At 41.2% G+C, this 16,506-nt stretch overlaps 3 protein-coding genes across 11 annotated transcripts; 1 reads left to right on the top strand and 2 right to left on the bottom strand.

Moving 5' to 3' along the window:
• The first annotated feature begins 64 nt into the window (after positions 1 to 64).
• Positions 65 to 3,059, top strand: LOC131128423 (intracellular hyaluronan-binding protein 4.S-like). Its single transcript, XM_058071261.2, has 9 exons — positions 65 to 209; positions 300 to 549; positions 756 to 879; positions 949 to 1,086; positions 1,152 to 1,223; positions 1,298 to 1,378; positions 1,867 to 2,041; positions 2,314 to 2,487; positions 2,561 to 3,059. The coding sequence occupies exons 1-9, from the start codon at positions 204 to 206 to the stop codon at positions 2,624 to 2,626; spliced, it is 1,086 nt and encodes a 361-aa protein (XP_057927244.2). The 5' UTR covers positions 65 to 203; the 3' UTR covers positions 2,627 to 3,059.
• Positions 2,287 to 13,094, bottom strand: cdc14b (cell division cycle 14B). 8 transcript variants are annotated; one of them, XM_058071254.2, is made up of 16 exons: positions 12,807 to 13,094; positions 11,845 to 11,935; positions 11,519 to 11,594; positions 10,942 to 11,034; positions 10,791 to 10,867; positions 10,585 to 10,651; positions 10,359 to 10,509; positions 10,037 to 10,267; positions 9,440 to 9,578; positions 9,128 to 9,293; positions 8,964 to 9,058; positions 4,673 to 4,714; positions 4,484 to 4,582; positions 3,895 to 4,030; positions 3,586 to 3,651; positions 2,287 to 3,500 (listed from the first exon to the last, which is right to left on the bottom strand). In XM_058071254.2, exons 1-15 carry the CDS (start codon positions 12,916 to 12,918, stop codon positions 3,628 to 3,630), a joined length of 1,599 nt encoding a protein of 532 aa, XP_057927237.2. In that variant the 5' UTR covers positions 12,919 to 13,094; the 3' UTR covers positions 2,287 to 3,500; positions 3,586 to 3,627. The 8 variants fall into 8 exon arrangements, 7 of the variants coding, with proteins under 7 accessions (XP_057927237.2, XP_057927241.2, XP_057927236.2 ...); XM_058071253.2 differs by having other exon boundaries at positions 2,288 to 3,500; positions 4,484 to 4,585; positions 12,807 to 13,093; XM_058071256.2 differs by lacking the exon at positions 12,807 to 13,094 and adding an exon at positions 12,045 to 12,314 and having other exon boundaries at positions 2,288 to 3,500; positions 4,484 to 4,585.
• Positions 13,095 to 13,231: 137 nt separating this feature from the next.
• On the bottom strand, positions 13,232 to 16,424 carry prxl2c (peroxiredoxin like 2C). 2 transcript variants are annotated; one of them, XM_058070869.2, is made up of 6 exons: positions 16,211 to 16,424; positions 15,953 to 16,021; positions 14,991 to 15,044; positions 14,266 to 14,371; positions 14,048 to 14,182; positions 13,232 to 13,985 (listed from the first exon to the last, which is right to left on the bottom strand). In XM_058070869.2, the coding sequence occupies exons 1-6, from the start codon at positions 16,394 to 16,396 to the stop codon at positions 13,855 to 13,857; spliced, it is 681 nt and encodes a 226-aa protein (XP_057926852.2). In that variant the 5' UTR covers positions 16,397 to 16,424; the 3' UTR covers positions 13,232 to 13,854. The 2 variants fall into 2 exon arrangements, with proteins under 2 accessions (XP_057926852.2, XP_057926853.2); XM_058070870.2 differs by lacking the exon at positions 15,953 to 16,021.
• Between the last annotated feature and the right edge of the window lie 82 nt (positions 16,425 to 16,506).

Below are 16,506 nucleotides of genomic sequence, written 5' to 3'. Positions count from 1 at the left end.
GTATGGCCCACCTCGACTCATGACCATTAGGCCGCCATTTTCTGATGATTTAATAAATTGGTATTACGAGGGGGCGTGGCCTCGTTTGCCTCGCGCACCTGCAAACATTTATAAAAGTGGACCAAACGTTTCCCGCTTTTGTGCGAAGCTCAATGGCGACTTGACCATCATCTGGAGTCCTGTTATTGCCGAAGAATAAGACGATGGTGGTTAGCGGAGTTGATTGTCAACAAACTACCCTTTAGCTGTGAGAGACGTGGTGAGTTGAGTTTGTTGTCCTCTTCCTCTGTCACACACAGATTAAGATGCTGCCGGACGCCTATGGCTGCGCGGTGGCCAACAGGTTCGGGAATCTTCCAGACGACGATTCCGACCCGCTGGACCTGATAAACGAGGTGGAAACCGAAAAGGAGAAACAGAGGAAGAAGAAGAAGGAAGAGGATGAGAAGAAAGGCAAGCAGAGAAAACCCGGTCAGAAGGAATCTCAGAGGGACAGGCGTGTTCCTATAGTAACTCCAACCACACTGACTCTTCCAGTGGTTGATGCAGGTACACTACGAGAGGCGGCCATGTTTTGCTAGACAACCTAGGCCCTCCAATTTTGGCCCATGAATAACATAAGTTCAGTTTGGACCTGAGTCTAGTCATTTATATCTTTAACAAGTGTTGAGCGGGCCTTTTTAAACAGTTCTGTTATGTAGAGGATATATGATCTTTCACTATGTAGCAGTAAAGCACTTACTGTATGTTCTCAGTCTCCAAGCAGCCACCCCGTGCTGGAGACGAGCGTGTGGACACCAAGAGAGGCTCAAAGACTGCTGCCTTCGGGGAACGTAGGACCAACCCAGCCGTGTACCCTCAGGAGTTCTCTGTCCCAAAGTACATTTCCCAAGCCACGCTTGTACATTTCATCCAGTTCTTGCCGAACAAGACTTGTTTGTGTCACAGGCCTTTCAACGATCAGGATGCAGAGCCCAGGAGCCGAGGGGGTGGCCGGGGTAGGAGAGGAGGAAGCAGGGGGTATATTAGGAACCTAGATACCACTGGGCTCAGAGGCAAAAGAGAGTATGACAGACACAATGGAACGTAAGTGTTTGTATTGTTTCAGCGTTTTTATGAGCGCTTTTTGATGATCCTTTTTGTGACTGTAGTGGCATCCCTCCTGATGAGAAGAGGGGTGGCAGAGGTCCCTGGAACTGGGGATGTGTGGAAGAACCAACAAGGTGCGTGTCTGTCGGTCAACATCACCAATGTCAAATGAAGTGGTGCCAATGGAGTGCTTCCCTCTTGTGTGAAGCGAGTCAATGGAGGTGACACCCGATGATGCTCACGTCCAAGCTGAGGAGGCTCAAGCCGTAGCTGAAGACAATCAGAACATGTGAGTGTTGAAAAATGTATATATTTTTACTTGTTGAAATTAATCCTTAAACAGAAGTTTTGAAGCATACATAATACAACTGATAACTGTAAATTCCAGTTAAGAATCATTGCCTATAGTGTAATTTGTAGGACAAAGAACAGAACATTAACCGGAAACTCTGAGTTGTGATGGTATATAGCATAAAAATCCGAACCTCAAAAGTGCCAAAGGTCAAAATAATTTAACTCTACCTGACTAAAAATGGCAGCAATTTAACTACTATGCCTGGTCTGTGGAAAATAGCACAGTAAAGAAGCATAAAACGGTCAAAAGTGATCACTTTCAATAATGACGGTGATTTTTGATGGACCACCTATCAAAAATGATCCACTCCAAATGTCTGAGTTTTGGGGCCCCTGTGTGATTGAGTTTGACACCCCTGCTATTGAAGAAATGCCCTTTTTCTTCCCAGTACATTTGTTTCAGTCAATGTTTTGTGCGATTAGTGTGGAAGTCGATGAGGAAGGTGACATGGTGGTTCAGGTTGCCATGGAGATGACCCTGGATGAATGGAAGGCTCTGCAGGAGGTCAGTCGTCCAAAGGCCGATTTCAATATCCGCAAAGCTGAGAACACCATTCCATCGAAGGCCAAGGTCATCCACCAGTCCAAACATGTGGAAGTACGTAAAGATTTCTATACCACCTTATACATACACCTTCATGCATACCCATGTACCCCAAGCCCATCAAATTGTCATGACAGGAAAAAGACCGTCATTGACAAAAAGCAAAATGGTCATTTTCATAATCCTAACAATGAAATGGGGATGAATGCACAGGTAGAGGCAATGGTTGCTGTCCTTTAGTCACTTCTGCTGGCCACATAATGCCTAAAATGTTCGATAACGGCTGCAGACAACCCAGTAGTCTGTCTTTACCGTCCAATCTTCAGCATCTCAGGGACAGTCTGGAAATGGAGGACGGTAATTTCTTCCGCCGCTCCATGAATGACATCACCTCCCTCCTGGACATCAACTTTGGCAGTCTTGGACGCCGGGGGAGGGGCAGGGCAACCCGTGGTTCAGGTCCACCGGGCAACCCAGAAAGAACCAAACTGCTGGAGAAGGTTTGTCTTTGCTTTATACAGTATATAACATTACAGCAGTGTTGACCTGTACCTAATGCCTGCTTGCTTCCAGGTGAGTGACGTTGCGCCTGACCCGGATGATCCAGAAGACTTCCCAGCACTATCAGCAGGCAATTGAGTTCATGCTCCATGTGACCGATGTGGAGGGGTGGGGGGGATGGTTGCACTTAAAATACTTGAAACAGTTTTCATGGTTCCTCTATTCTTGAAGTGGTACTTCAGACTTTGGCAGGAAGTTGTATGACAGTGAGCAGTGTCCACTTTGTCTCATGAGCAGAGTTCTGGTTCGATTTCAGTGATGAGGAATGTTCTGGTTAGTTGGTGGGGCCACTGAAGGAAAAAAGCGTTTAAAAGGGTAATTTGTGTCACGAAAAATAAGACCTCAGATTTCTCTTACCTGGGGGGTAAGCTACCGTTGATGTACTACACTGCTGATGGGGGTGTCATACATGTCAAAGAATGAACTATCCCTTTCAGGTTTGGTGTTTTTATCCTGATGGATTTGTTCTCATTCACGAATGGTACTGAGCTTTGACTGCTTGAAAATAAAGATGTTTGCAAGTCTTACTGTTACGAACTCTTTATATTTCACTTAAAAGAACGCACCAGTACATAAAGCAGGGTATGTACTGTATATATTTAATGAAAAAGTGATTATATTAGAATGTATGATATACATGAGTTAATGTCCCATTAGGATGGTTATGATCACAGGATACAGTACAAAATATTAAAACATTTCCAATGTGGCTAAAATGTTAATATTTACAGTCTTCATGTAGCTGACAGTGATAACATTAAGTGACCTCTACTTCAGTTGAGGTTTGAAATTGCCAACCAAGATAAAAAAAAAACTCATGAATAAAGTGTGTGTGTGTATATACAGTATAAAATTCTGAAGTTGTACTCCTCTGGTTACAAAACGTTCCACCTCCAAATGAAATCCGCATTTTCACCGAAGTAAAGGTGCTCTTGCTTTAGGTATGGAGTGACTGCAAAGAACATGGAACACAAAACATTAGAGTTCTGCTTGTGTAAAAAAACGAAAGCATTACACCAATACAAGGAGATAGATACCATAGCTTAGAAAATCGCACAGATTGCAAAGAGCGGCGAGCTTTATGTCCACTGGAGGCTGCGCTTCTGTCGTGTGCAAAACAGAAAAGAAGCAAGTGAATGAAGTTAGAGATTAGCAAGCTGGATAGTAAATCAAGTACAGGAATGGAGAGTAGAGTGCAGACCAGAGAAGCTATAGCCAGTCATACTCCCCCGAAAAACTGAAGGACATGCAAAAAAAGTGCAGGCAGACTTGACAAAGACCGTCAGGAAAGAACCAGGTGGATTTACAAGCACCATCTTCATCTTGTGTGTCTGACTAAGGCTTGCCTGCAAGTGCGCCATGTTTAAGTTGACGGGAGTGCATGTGTTGGTTGCGTCTTTATGGCCGCCACATGGCTCACAATGCACGGGGCCGCCGGCCATTACGTGAAAGCTGCCCACCAATGGGGTGCGACACACGGTGCTGGCAGAGAGAGGTGGGGATGCCGTGAGTGTTACCATACATGAGTGGCTATAGCCTCTGGCTTGTTTTAACAAGGCAATAAGCACTGATACAATCCTCATAAAATGACATTACCAAGCATCACTGTTGTGAAAGCTGCAACGGTGACTTCATTGTTGTTGAAATACCAACCCCTACGCCAATCCATGCCTATGCCAAGATTTGGACACTAGGATCACTTTTGCTGTTTAAAAGTGACATCCAGCCCGACCCATTGAAAGGTCAGCTTGCTGGGACGTGGTGTAACATATAAACAATATACATTTCCAGGTTGTGATGTGGGTTATATTGTTGCAGTATTGCCGTAAAAATGATGTACCATTTCAATTTGAACTGTACATACCACATGATACACAAATGGCTTTATCATATTATTATTTCACAGAGGGTGCAGAGGTTCCATTGGCCTCCTACCTGCATGCTCCGCTGACTGGCAGTGAGGTTCTGGTCCTCTTCCTACTGTCCGAATGGTCGGACAGAGCCAATGAGTTGACGCTGGTCTGAAGCACCGCCCTGCTGCGAGGAGACCATTTAGTCGTGAGTTGTTGCTGCTTTTATCTTTGTGTCACGGCATGCATGATGGCGATTGTATGGCAACCTTACTTAAGAGACGCCGACCTGGTGTGAACCTTATTCTCTTCTTGCCTGTGAAAACAGACGATGACAGTTTCATTATGGAGTGACTGTAGAAATAGGCTGGCTCTGATAGCAACTTCAGCAGTCAGGTGAGATTAGTGAAAATAGCCAAATTAGTAGGACGGAGGGTGGGGCGCAAAGGGTGGAGCTACTCATTTATATCCATTGACCAATAGCCATCAACCCAGCCATCAGTATTTCATCAACAGAATCAAAAGATAGCGCTACAAAATAAAGTATGGGAACAATAACTTACAGCATTCTCAGTTAGATCCAGATTGGGTGGGGCAGCACACATTTTTTTGTTGGGGGAGGGGGCGGTGGAACTCATAGAAATCCTAACCCGTCTATACAGAAATGCAGCATGGAAGAAGGGAAGCCATACACAATCCACCACAGGGCAAGGCTACACAGGGAGGGGAGCAGCATGGCTACCAGCCATCTGAAAAGAGGACAAATTCAAACAAGAACAAAAAAACTAAAAAAGAAAAAAAAGAAGGTATAGTGATAAAAGAGAGACAAGAGACGGCTGGGCTGGACACAGAGATGCACTTCGTTCCAATGGAACTGGATCAGTAAACAACAATGTCCATGTTAAGACGTATTGTTGCTGTATGGAACCATAACTCCTTGTGAAGAAGAAAATCATGGGGCCATTGTTCTATTACCTTTTCACTTCCTGATTACTGTGCAGAGTATATTTATATGGGAGAGATGCAGTCCGAGTTCTTATAAAATGCACTTCTGCCACCTTGTGGTCATTTTTTTCGGCATCAAACATACTCTCTCCTATGTATGGCGGACTGAACCAAAAAGATGCATTCAAACTGTGAATGTACGTAGTACACTATACTGGTCACTAGGTGTCAGTAATGTTACTTTATTGTTCAGTGAATCGCACCAAAAGTGATCGCAGGAGCATCATTTATTGCCGCTCTGAATGATCTCACAACAGGTGCCATAATAATAAAAAAATCACATAATAATAATACTAATATATAATACTAATGATTTTGTTTTATTTATTGTTTTCGTGTCTTAAGTGTTTTTTGGTTATTTTGGCTGATTAGACCTACAATATTGGGTAATATGACTGTAAAAGTGACTATACGGGTGGTATTTCATATCTACAGGGCTCTAATAATGTCAATAAAGGAACATGATGTCTTGCAATCATCTACTAGTGTAGAAATAAAAGCGTACTGCTTCCTAGTGGACAGTGTGTGCACTGATCCAGTGTCATTAAAAACAGGCAGTAAAGATGGTGTGAACCCGCCCTGACATTTATTGCATGTTAGACACATAAAAGACATGTATAAGCGTGCATAAGCCAAAGGGTGCGTTGTGCCTGTTTTGCCATGCATGGAAGAAAGAAAAAAAAAACAGGCAGAAAAGTTGATATCACATTAGTGTTTCCTGTCATGTTAACTAGTGAAGCCAGCTGTGGTTAGATGCTTGTATAGCAACCACCCTGCCTTCATAACATTCCCCTTAGAGTAGAAAGAAGCCACTTTTCATCCAACAACACATCTGTTTGTGTACAAAAGGAGTGTTACGGACACCTTTTCTTGCAATATCATGACTTATTAAAAGCTTATCTTGCAAAACAACCATATATTGGTAGTATTACAAGTAGCTTCTGGTCAAATTCCGACCCCAGTGAACTTTTTTTCTGCAAAATCAGAACTTTATTGTCATTGCATTGCAGCTTTCATCTTGCCAATTTACATTTTTACTGCAAAAATTACATAATGACTCACAAATTTACAACTTTATGATATTAGGACTAATATCCCCTTCAGAATTTACAGATATATTAGTTAAAACGTACGTGACTTCAATGCAAAATTAAGATGGTATTGGTGCCAAGATCCAACTTGCAAAATTACACTGTAAAATGTGTGATGCAGCTTTTATCTTGTTACGTCGTGCCTTACCTCAAGATTATTTTTATTATTGTTTGTATATGTATTATTCTTGCAAAATGACATTTGTGCCATATTTCGACATTACAGCATGTACAATTATGACTTCAAATTGATTATAGTGACGTATCTCAAAAGATTACATCTTTAGTGTTGTAATATTAAAATAATTTATTTATGACACAAATGACGTATTACAATATTAGCTTTTTCATACAAATTACAATGATTTTGTGGTAGTTTATTTTGAATACTCCTTCATTCATGTAAGGTTTTAGAATCTACTACAGTCAAATCAAGATCAGCAATACCATTTCACTCTGACTGAACATTATTGAACCTAAAAAAATAAGCATCCTTTACTAATAGTTCTGAATGGAAGCCAAGCACTAAAACATAGGTCAGTGCACTCATATCCAATGCAACACTACAACAGATACAACAGAACGGCTCAGTAAGTCCAAGAAAAGGCAGACCTCCAAGTACAGTGATGCACCTAGCTATTGCATATCCATGTTGTGCCACAGCAAAATAAAAAGGAGAATAACATAAGCCACACCATTCAATGGCATAGCAACTAAATGTACAGGAAGATGCTACTGCTGAAAAAACAAAAATTGGAGGAAGTAGCATGCTCTTACCTCCTCAAACCTCACACTCTGCACCACTTTCCCCCCGCTAGCTGTTAAACGACAGGCAACACGTTGGCCACAGCGCCCCCGTGAAGCCGCAGCAGAACACTAGCACCTGCCTGACACGGGACAACAGAGCCACATGGGAAGGTGGGCACAGGCTAGCCAAATGCACTGGATTTATTTACAACAACTGCAGTTGATTGGCTGTCTATTCATTCGCTATGCAGCATGTCTGCTTCAGGAACAAGGAGGACCAGCAGGCTCCAAACAGACAGATAATGGGTGTGTAGTTTGGGGCATTGCAAAGTGGGGCAAAATTGGGGCAATAATATATATATATATATATATATATATATATATATATATATATATATATATATATATATATATATATATATATATATATATATATATATATATATATATATAAATATATATAAATAAATATATATATATATATAAATATATATATATATATATATATATAAATATATATAAATATATATAAATATATATATACGTATAATATCCATATTATAGCTTGGGTTCCTTGCTAAACGACAACTTTATTCCAATATTATTAGGACTTATCTTGCAACATTTCAACTTCATTGGTAGTTTAATAAAGTACTTTAATAATACACTTTATACATAATAATTTGCTGAAAAATAACAAGTTTATTCTCATCGTATTGCAACTTATGTTGCAAAAATGATGACTATTCTTGCAATATTACAGATTTTTTTCCAGCAAAATGACAACTTTATTCACAAATTATGACTTATCTTGCAAAATCTACTTTGTCCTTGCATTACTGCTTTTTTTGTTTAAAAATAACAGCTTTGCTCTTTTATTTCAACTTATCCTTGCAGAATTACAGCATTGCATTATTCTTGGCAAATTTATGACCTGTCTCTCTCAAAATGATGATGACTTATTTTGCAAAATCACGGCTATTACCCCCCTCCCCTGGCAAAATGACAACTTTACTTTGACATTATCTTGCAGCATTACAACTTTCTTGTAACACTTTTCCCTCGCAAAATGAAACGTTTATTCATGTAATGTTGCGTATATTGCAAATAATATGTTAGTTTCTTATGCCGTGATATGTATTTAGCTAGTGTTTTAGTTTTCTGTGGCTTTTCGGATTGACGGCAACCTCTGAGCATTTGCACACAACGGCTGCTTCTAGTCTTCACATGCAATTTCTTTCTGTTTCAATGCAAAAAAGATTGATTTCTTCACTGCAATGTTGTACGAAATGACAGGGAACATTTACAAACTCCTATTCCAAATAAGTTATTTACACTCTCCAGTCTTCCATTGATTGCAAACATCCCAAAAGACTGAAAGTTCCATATTAATTTAGCTTCCTCCTTTTCTACCTGAACATCACAAATGACTTCCTGGGTCACTCCGTCTCCATACTTGACATATTATCAATCACAACTAATAGATTACAGAGCGGCTTATATTCCTCCTAGACCTGAATTCAAATTGACTCCAAAGAACCAGATGAGGTTTATAGGAGGAGGAATACTACACGGCCCCCGAGCTCATCAAGAAGCTACACTATACACGCCCTTCCGAGGATCATCTAATGACATGATGAACATGGCAGCAACATCGCTATCGTCATTTTTCAGTCCATTGAGGTGTTGAGCATGAAAGCAGTGGTCCATTGTGGTACTTACGATAATGAACTTGAGGATCTGGCTTGCCTCTTGCTCTTCAGGGCTCTCAGTTTGTCGCCCTGCGTCACCCCGTTCCGCTCTTCATTGTCGTCATACTGCAGAATAGAATAGCACAGTTTTTCAAGGAGACAAAGTACGGTTTGACAATGGCTTCCAAAACATACCAGCTCCGTCTCTCCTTTCTTGGATGCCCTGTTCTTGTTGCTGCCGTTAATGGTTATGTCGTCCACTCCGGAGAGGATTCTCGTCACGGCAAGTTTACCGTTCTCTCTTTCGCTGAGCATTTTCTCCCGGAAGATGTCTCCCTCGGCCCACAGACTGTTCTGCTTCCTGCCAGATGATGACATTACAGCACATTAGGAAGATTACAGCGTCACAACACTGGCGTACATAGAAACAGGAGTTCAGAACAACCGATCACTTCATTTTGATGACTGGCCATTACTAGATGAGATATGGGCGTAGTATGCACTCACTCTTCAACAAAGTTCTGCTGAGGCCCGATGATGGACCCTGGGCGACAGATCCGTATCCAAGCAATCACCTCCGCCGCAGTCATGCAGTAATGCTTCATCATGTAGCAGCCAATCAGAGTGCCAGTGCGCCCCAAACCGGCTGGAATGCACCACAGGTGTGTGGAATCAAAGTAACAGTTGACTACACACCTCACCTTTTCGCAAGCACATTTACAGGATGTCAGTATGTCTTCAAAAGTAGTCAGTGTACAGCTTGTATAGCAGCATAGGTTTACTATCCACTGAAAATGATGCAACACACAGCCACTATTGCCTAAGTAGCTGGCAGCCCAAGTGAATAGGAAGATAATTGTGTTTTGCCTACAGTCAAACACTGTGGTGGTAGTGTCAGGGCCTGGGTTGCATGAGTGCTACTGGAACTGGGGAACAGCGGTTCTTTGAGGTAAACAAGAATTCCAATATGTACCTTGACATATATGTCATTAATGCTATATAAGCTGTACACTGGCTACTCTAAGTTATGACTGTATTGTATCCAAAAATAGGTGGCTGACTACGTTTTGTGAAATTCTGCATGCTATCTTGGCGCTTACGTACCCTTGCAGTGGACAGCGATGGCTCCTTCTGAGTTTTCACAGATATTGAGGAACTTCCTGACAATGGTGTCGTTGGGCGTGCTCCCGTCCACAAAAAAGAGGTCATGATGTTCAAAGCCTGAGTCTGTGAAGCGCCGGGCATCGTACATCTTTTTGTTGAGTCGGATAATACTGGTGATGTTGTGTTTGCTAAAATAAGGGATGTAGGCCTCGGGTGCATGCAGAGGGTAGCCTGAGGTAGCAAACAAAGAGATGTTTGTGAGAGTTGCTATACAGTATATAACACTATTTGATGAGGCATCATGCTTCAAGACTAGACATACCGTTCTCTATTTTGCTTTTGGGATGAGGCCCACTAAATGCAAGGAACTTCCCCGGAATAATCCAGTTCAAATCACCATTTTCCGCCCTCTCGTAGTGCTCGTATTCCTCCACGTCAAAGTTGGAGAAGTCTAGCCAGCCGTACTGCAGCGCCTGGCGGAGGGTAATCTCATCAGCGGTGTGACTCAGCAAAAGAGAGGACGAATGAGCCGTAGAACGGAGACCTACCTTGTGCACAGCACGGAGGCAGTCGAGGATGTTCAGATTGTACATGCAGGTTCCAAATGAGGCATCTCTGTGAAACATTTTATTGCAATTTTTACTTCTTTCAGCACCAAACTCTGCAGCTTTACACCCTCATATAACATAACCTTTGTGGCACAGAATAATGATTACATTAATAAGACAAGAAATAGACCGTCTACAGTTTTTACCGGAATGGAACATAAGTGCAGTTCCTTGACACCAGTAGACTGTACGCCTCCTCTGGTGTCATATTCAGGTACATCACCTACACACACATATATGGACAAATGAGCTTACTAGGTGGATAAAACACATTGATTATGCATTGTTTCCACTCACTGCATATGAGCCTATGAGGTAGGCAGCATTGGCTTGTTTCTTCTGATCACCACAGGTATAAAATACAATCTTCTTCCTTGAAAGTGTAATGGACTGTGCAAAGACATAGAAAACTGTGTATGGGACACTTTAATTGCACAGTTAAAACATGACCACCAGCACAATGTAATTTAAAGTGGCAGTTTGGTGTGAACGGCTGCAGAAGCAAATGGAACTTATTACAATAGGTGTTAACATGTGGTGCCAAGTGTGTGTACTTTATAAGATATAATGATGATAAAAGCCATTTTAAAGATGTGGCTGCATGACAAATGAATAGTGACAATCAATGTATAGAATAATAATAATAGTCTCACTGTGAGTGTGCACGTTTTCATGTTTTACAGTGGTTAACTTATTTTTACACTTGCGTAACAAGTCAAAATGTTATGCACCTTTAGATGCAAATCGCCCTTAGATTGCACTTTCCTCATTAAATGATTTACAGTTTTGCACCCTAATGTAATACAGCCACAGCCCAGTGGTTGAGCAAATGTTGACACTTGTACGCTTTTCCTCACCCCAGCGTGGTGATTACCTTGAGTTTCTTTGTCAGCTTGCAACAGAAGCGATAAAACATGGCCAGGTTGAGAGGGCCAAAGTCCGCATAGAAGCTAAGTGAGGAGAAAATGATTAATTAAAAAGCATGTAATTTTTCTCAGTTGTCATATTGTTAATAAGCCTATGCAAACAGGGACTCTTGCTATGCAAAAGTGCTAGTAGTTGTTTTGCCTGTGAAGAAAAAGCAAAAATGCACTGCAAATGCCATTGCAGAAACAACAGTCAAGGTGGGGTCCGCCCATTTAAAATGGCCATGAGTGCAGTCAGCGGGCAAAGCACAGGGTTATATAGTCACTGACTTACTTTTCATATGCCAACTCTTCATCTATGCAGAAACAATGTCGCTCAGTCGTGCTTTTCAGCTTTTGTTGAAGGATGGCGAAATACAGTTGATCTAAAAAAAAAAAACGAAGGGAGGAGGAAGAGTTATTATTGTCGTGCATACTCATTGGCTTCCATAGCTTTCTAAGTTTATTCTTCTTTCCTCCTTGTTGCTATCTTACCCTGGATGATCTCAATGCATCTTGACAAAACATCCTCCTCGTTCATGTTGACTTGAGCTCTTTTAAACATGTTTCCTCACAAGAACGTAAGCATACTTAGATAAAAAAAACTCACTCGTAAATGCCCAAAATATAATTAATATTTTATAAACTTCTCGCGTTGCTGTTAAAGTGTTTAAATCCCAACTTTACCCTTCTCAAAAGTCCCCTCTGTCGAAGGAACCCGATGGTGAGTTTCATGTGTGAATAAAGTGCGCACTATGCTAAAAGTAAGCTCCGCCCCGCTCTCAGCCTTCGCGAGACACCATTGGTTAAAGCAGATCTAACACATGACGCCATTCGAGAAAGATGGCGTCAATCACTTATGGTTCCACCTCTCTTAGTTTAAAGTTCTCCCGTTCTGACACGGGATAGGCTGTGGGAAAGTTGCCTAGGCGGTTGTTGGCATGTCTCGTCAGCCAATCACAATCGAGCTTTTCCACTTCTTGACTGTAGTAAAGGATGAAGGACATCTAAGTAGTCACTGTAATACTCTTTTCCTCGAAAAATTAATCACTATTCGTACTTACACTATTAATTAGCATTTGTGTGATAAATCCACACAAATAACGTAGAGTGCATTAACCACAAATCAACAGACGGTGTCGCCACATTAATGTGGTGCAAAAACAAATCACAGCACGTCCTTTATTTAAAAAAAGGGACGATTATGTGCAAATGTAAAAGTTGACAGCCTTCATCGTATAGCCACTCTTACCTTACCTGAAATCTCAATGTAAATATCCGAGTTTGGCTCCGCCTCTGAGGCGTCCAGAGCTGCACAGCGCCTCTTCCTCCTCGACTCTATTCGCCTCCCTTCGCTCTTTCGCTTCATGTTGCCTTTCAAGGCTGCAGCACGGTGGACATGATGGTTCTCCTGCAGGGCCCTCCGTCTTGTTGACACTAGTTTTGTTGCGGTGCTATAATGCAGGCATGTCCTCCCCGGATCTGCGTGGAGTGTACTAATGTCAACCGAGCTCCTCCAGCCAATCTCGTTTGGTGGTGGTGGTGTTGGTGACGTGCACGCAGGCAGGGGCAGGTTTAATGCCGCCATGCAATAATGGTGACATCATGATCTACTGTATCATATCTAATTTGGAAATATATGCTCTTACGCAGATGGGAAATCTAAACATATTCTTTTAATAGTATTTCTTTTATTATTTCGTTGTAGAAAAAACATCAAAACGAGACATACCCAAGTTATAGTCTTTAAAAATAATGCAAACATGTTAAATTGCAACTGTTGTACCAACACCCATATTACCACCCCAATTACAACCTAGAGATAAAACCCATGCTTTATTTAATACACAAACACCTCTGGAATGAAAACAACTGAAAACAACAAATATCAACCACAAACCAAAACATTACATGCGTTCATTTGGCGTTGTAAAAGTGTAAGTTGTGTACCAATACTTTTTTTGTACAGCATTACTGGAACCATCCACCTCCAAAGTGAAAATAATGCCATCCGGCTGTGTGAGCATCATCCTCCATGAACCAGGAAGTAGCCTTCTAACTAACAAAAGCAGAGCTGTTTGACTGTACTGAGTTAGTTGTGGGCATTGCTAAATGAAGGAATGAATGCATACACCGTACTGTACAACATAGGGATGTTCATGAGTCTTGTGCAAAGCCATGCAAAACTTATGTAAGTTGGGATGTTAAACAAGTTGTCAGTGATATGAATGATAAACCTTTCCCAAACCATTTCAAATTGGCTTAAGATGCGTAAATGAGGCCCTCTTTGGGTCATGGTAGCTGGCTACACATGGATGACCTTTGCCTTCGCACTAAAGTTCACAATGTGCTGAACTCCTGCAAGTTGCAGGAGCCAGTTTATGGGCATGTGGTCCAGACGGTTCATGTCGAAATGGCAGAAATGCACTTGAGAACCTGCAAAGAGTCAGCATGAATGGTGGATTCATTTGCAGAGATAGGAGTTGACGAAATATTACCTGGCCCTGCAATGATGGCTCCACCTTGCTGATGAAGATCGCCCTGGAAGTCGAACACGGGACTAGTCATAGCTCTCCATATGCTCTTCATTTGACCCATGAAGACACCAGACTTCACATGAGGACTTGGTTGAGCTGCACGTGTGAACAAAATGTTCATTATTCACTGCATCATTAATACGGTAGAATTTACACTCGCAGCTGCTTGTTGCATTGACCTGATACAGTAAATTTCTCTTCTCTTTTCATCCCCAGCTTCTGGTAGATGATCCTTTCAGGGTCCACATAGATGTCATGAGGATAGCCTGTCTGCGAGCAGAAAGGCTAAAGCAGACATTATAATGTAATCAGATGTTACATGAACACAGTAGTTTTATTATAATATAGTACAGTGGATCCCTGATATGCACAACGGAGTAGTAGGGCCACATTGGGGAAAAAATCTGTAATTTTCAGAATAAAGTCATAAATTTAAGTTATAAATTTTGGAGGAAAAAAATTGATTACCGGTAATTCCAGTTTTTTAATTGAATCTAACACGCTAGAGTGCATAATCCAGATTTAAGACCTGTATTATGCTTTACACACTTACGTTAATTTTACATTATAAAATGTATATGTACTCACGGCTAATGAACCATAATGAATGATGATTGATTGAACACATGAAATCTAGCCTTTAGCCTGGTCATCAGAATAGGGCTATAACGGTCTCCTGTATGGTTCGCAGTCTAAGATTATCTCTAATTTATACATTCTATTTAATTTAAGGTGAGTGAGATGTGTTTTTTGTGAAAAAACAGTATTTCCTGAGAGAAAATGTTTTACTGGGTGTGTTTAAAAAACCTGTTTTGGACCAAAAATCAGCCAAATTGCAGGTATGTGAATGGTGAATTGCAAATATGTGGGGATCCACTGTATATAAAAATGGGCAAGTACCTACAACTATGTGATAATGAGCAGACTGGCCGATGACAACAAGACCAACCTCAGCATCCTGCGGAAAGAAAACACCCAACATTAAGTTTTACATACATCTTTTTGTATTTATACTCACAGTAGGTAGCTTGGAAATATACAAAGATGTACCATGACAAGTTCAAAACTATTTCAAAGTTTTCCCGTAATGTATTTCATCTGAGCAAAGCATTTCATTGGCGCACAAGGATGGATGGATGCCGGGACACTGCAATGCTGCCTCAGTCCACCAGAGGAGCCCAGAGCAGAGGGGAGGCTGATATCATTGCAGTGCCTCAGCAGGCACCAATGAAATACTTTACTTAAACAAAATGCATTAAAGGAAAACATAATTTTTTAAATCTTTTACAGGTTAAACTCATATTGGTACTTGGTACTCTGAGTTATCATTTGAGTTATCGTTGAGTGTTAAGTCGCTGCGTGATGAGTTTAGCGTTTTTGTAAGATGACACCATGAGTAATGACCTCCTGCAATTTCCAATGGGTTACCAAACCCGTAATGACTGCACTGATAGCTCGGGATTGGCTCCTACCAAAGAAACAGCTATCGTTTCCTTGCCGACTCAGGAACGGCACAGTATTTATACCATTAGTAGTTCTGGAGTACTGTATAGGACATGTCACAAGATTATAATGTAGCCATTAATTTGCCACACACCTTACTTATCTGCCATTTATCCACTTCCTTGGCATATTCCCCAAAGCTGGGACCAGGGTTCAAAGTTGTGTCAATTGTCGCTGTCTGACAAGTATTATACGTCATAATACGTCACACCAGATGTTGCCATGCATATAAGGATCTGATCGCAGCAGGTGAAGCTGCTGTGTGAACATGCACTGTTACAGCAATGTGTGAAATGCACTGGGGATAGTCGCGACAATAATCCATGTTTTGCAAGTCCAAAAAGTTTCTCGCTCAGGACTCACCTCTAGCACCTTTTTGGGTATTTTGCTCAAATCATCCACATATTCTTTACAGCTGTAGCACAAGAAATTCTGCAGGAACATTTGAAGAATGTTAAAAACATGTATTTACAAATTCCTGCACATGTAACAATGGTCAGCCCTCGTTTTCTTTTCACCTTTATGGTTATGATCTCTCCCATCTTCCATGACAAGCTGGGACATCTTTACTTACAGGTAAATACTGTATATTACATTTCAAAATGCAAAATCATTACCTACCCGCACAAATATTATGATGGACTTCCTGTTTTGATATAAACTCTTGAACGGGATCGACATTCCGTGCCGGTCATAAATACAACACTCTTCTACAGCTTGGAGGTGCACGTCGGCTGGAGGAACTCCACTTTCACGGCTTTCTTTCTGGATTTGTCGAGTTATTGGCAACTTTACGTCGTCTGCCATTTTCTTCGTGGTATTTTTAGTGCTGTAAAGCCACGCCCAACTGCTCCAACACGTCACAACTACAATTTAAACTCTAAAAATGGATCATGCAATTATTTATTCATGCCTTG

The sequence above is a fragment of the Doryrhamphus excisus genome, linkage group LG3 (genome assembly GCF_037039965.1).
Source record: "Doryrhamphus excisus strain RoL-2023G ecotype Guam linkage group LG3, RoL_Dexc_Guam_v1.1, whole genome shotgun sequence".
Classification (NCBI taxonomy): domain Eukaryota; kingdom Metazoa; phylum Chordata; class Actinopteri; order Syngnathiformes; family Syngnathidae; genus Doryrhamphus; species Doryrhamphus excisus.
This window is presented reverse-complemented; position numbering and strand designations above follow the sequence as displayed.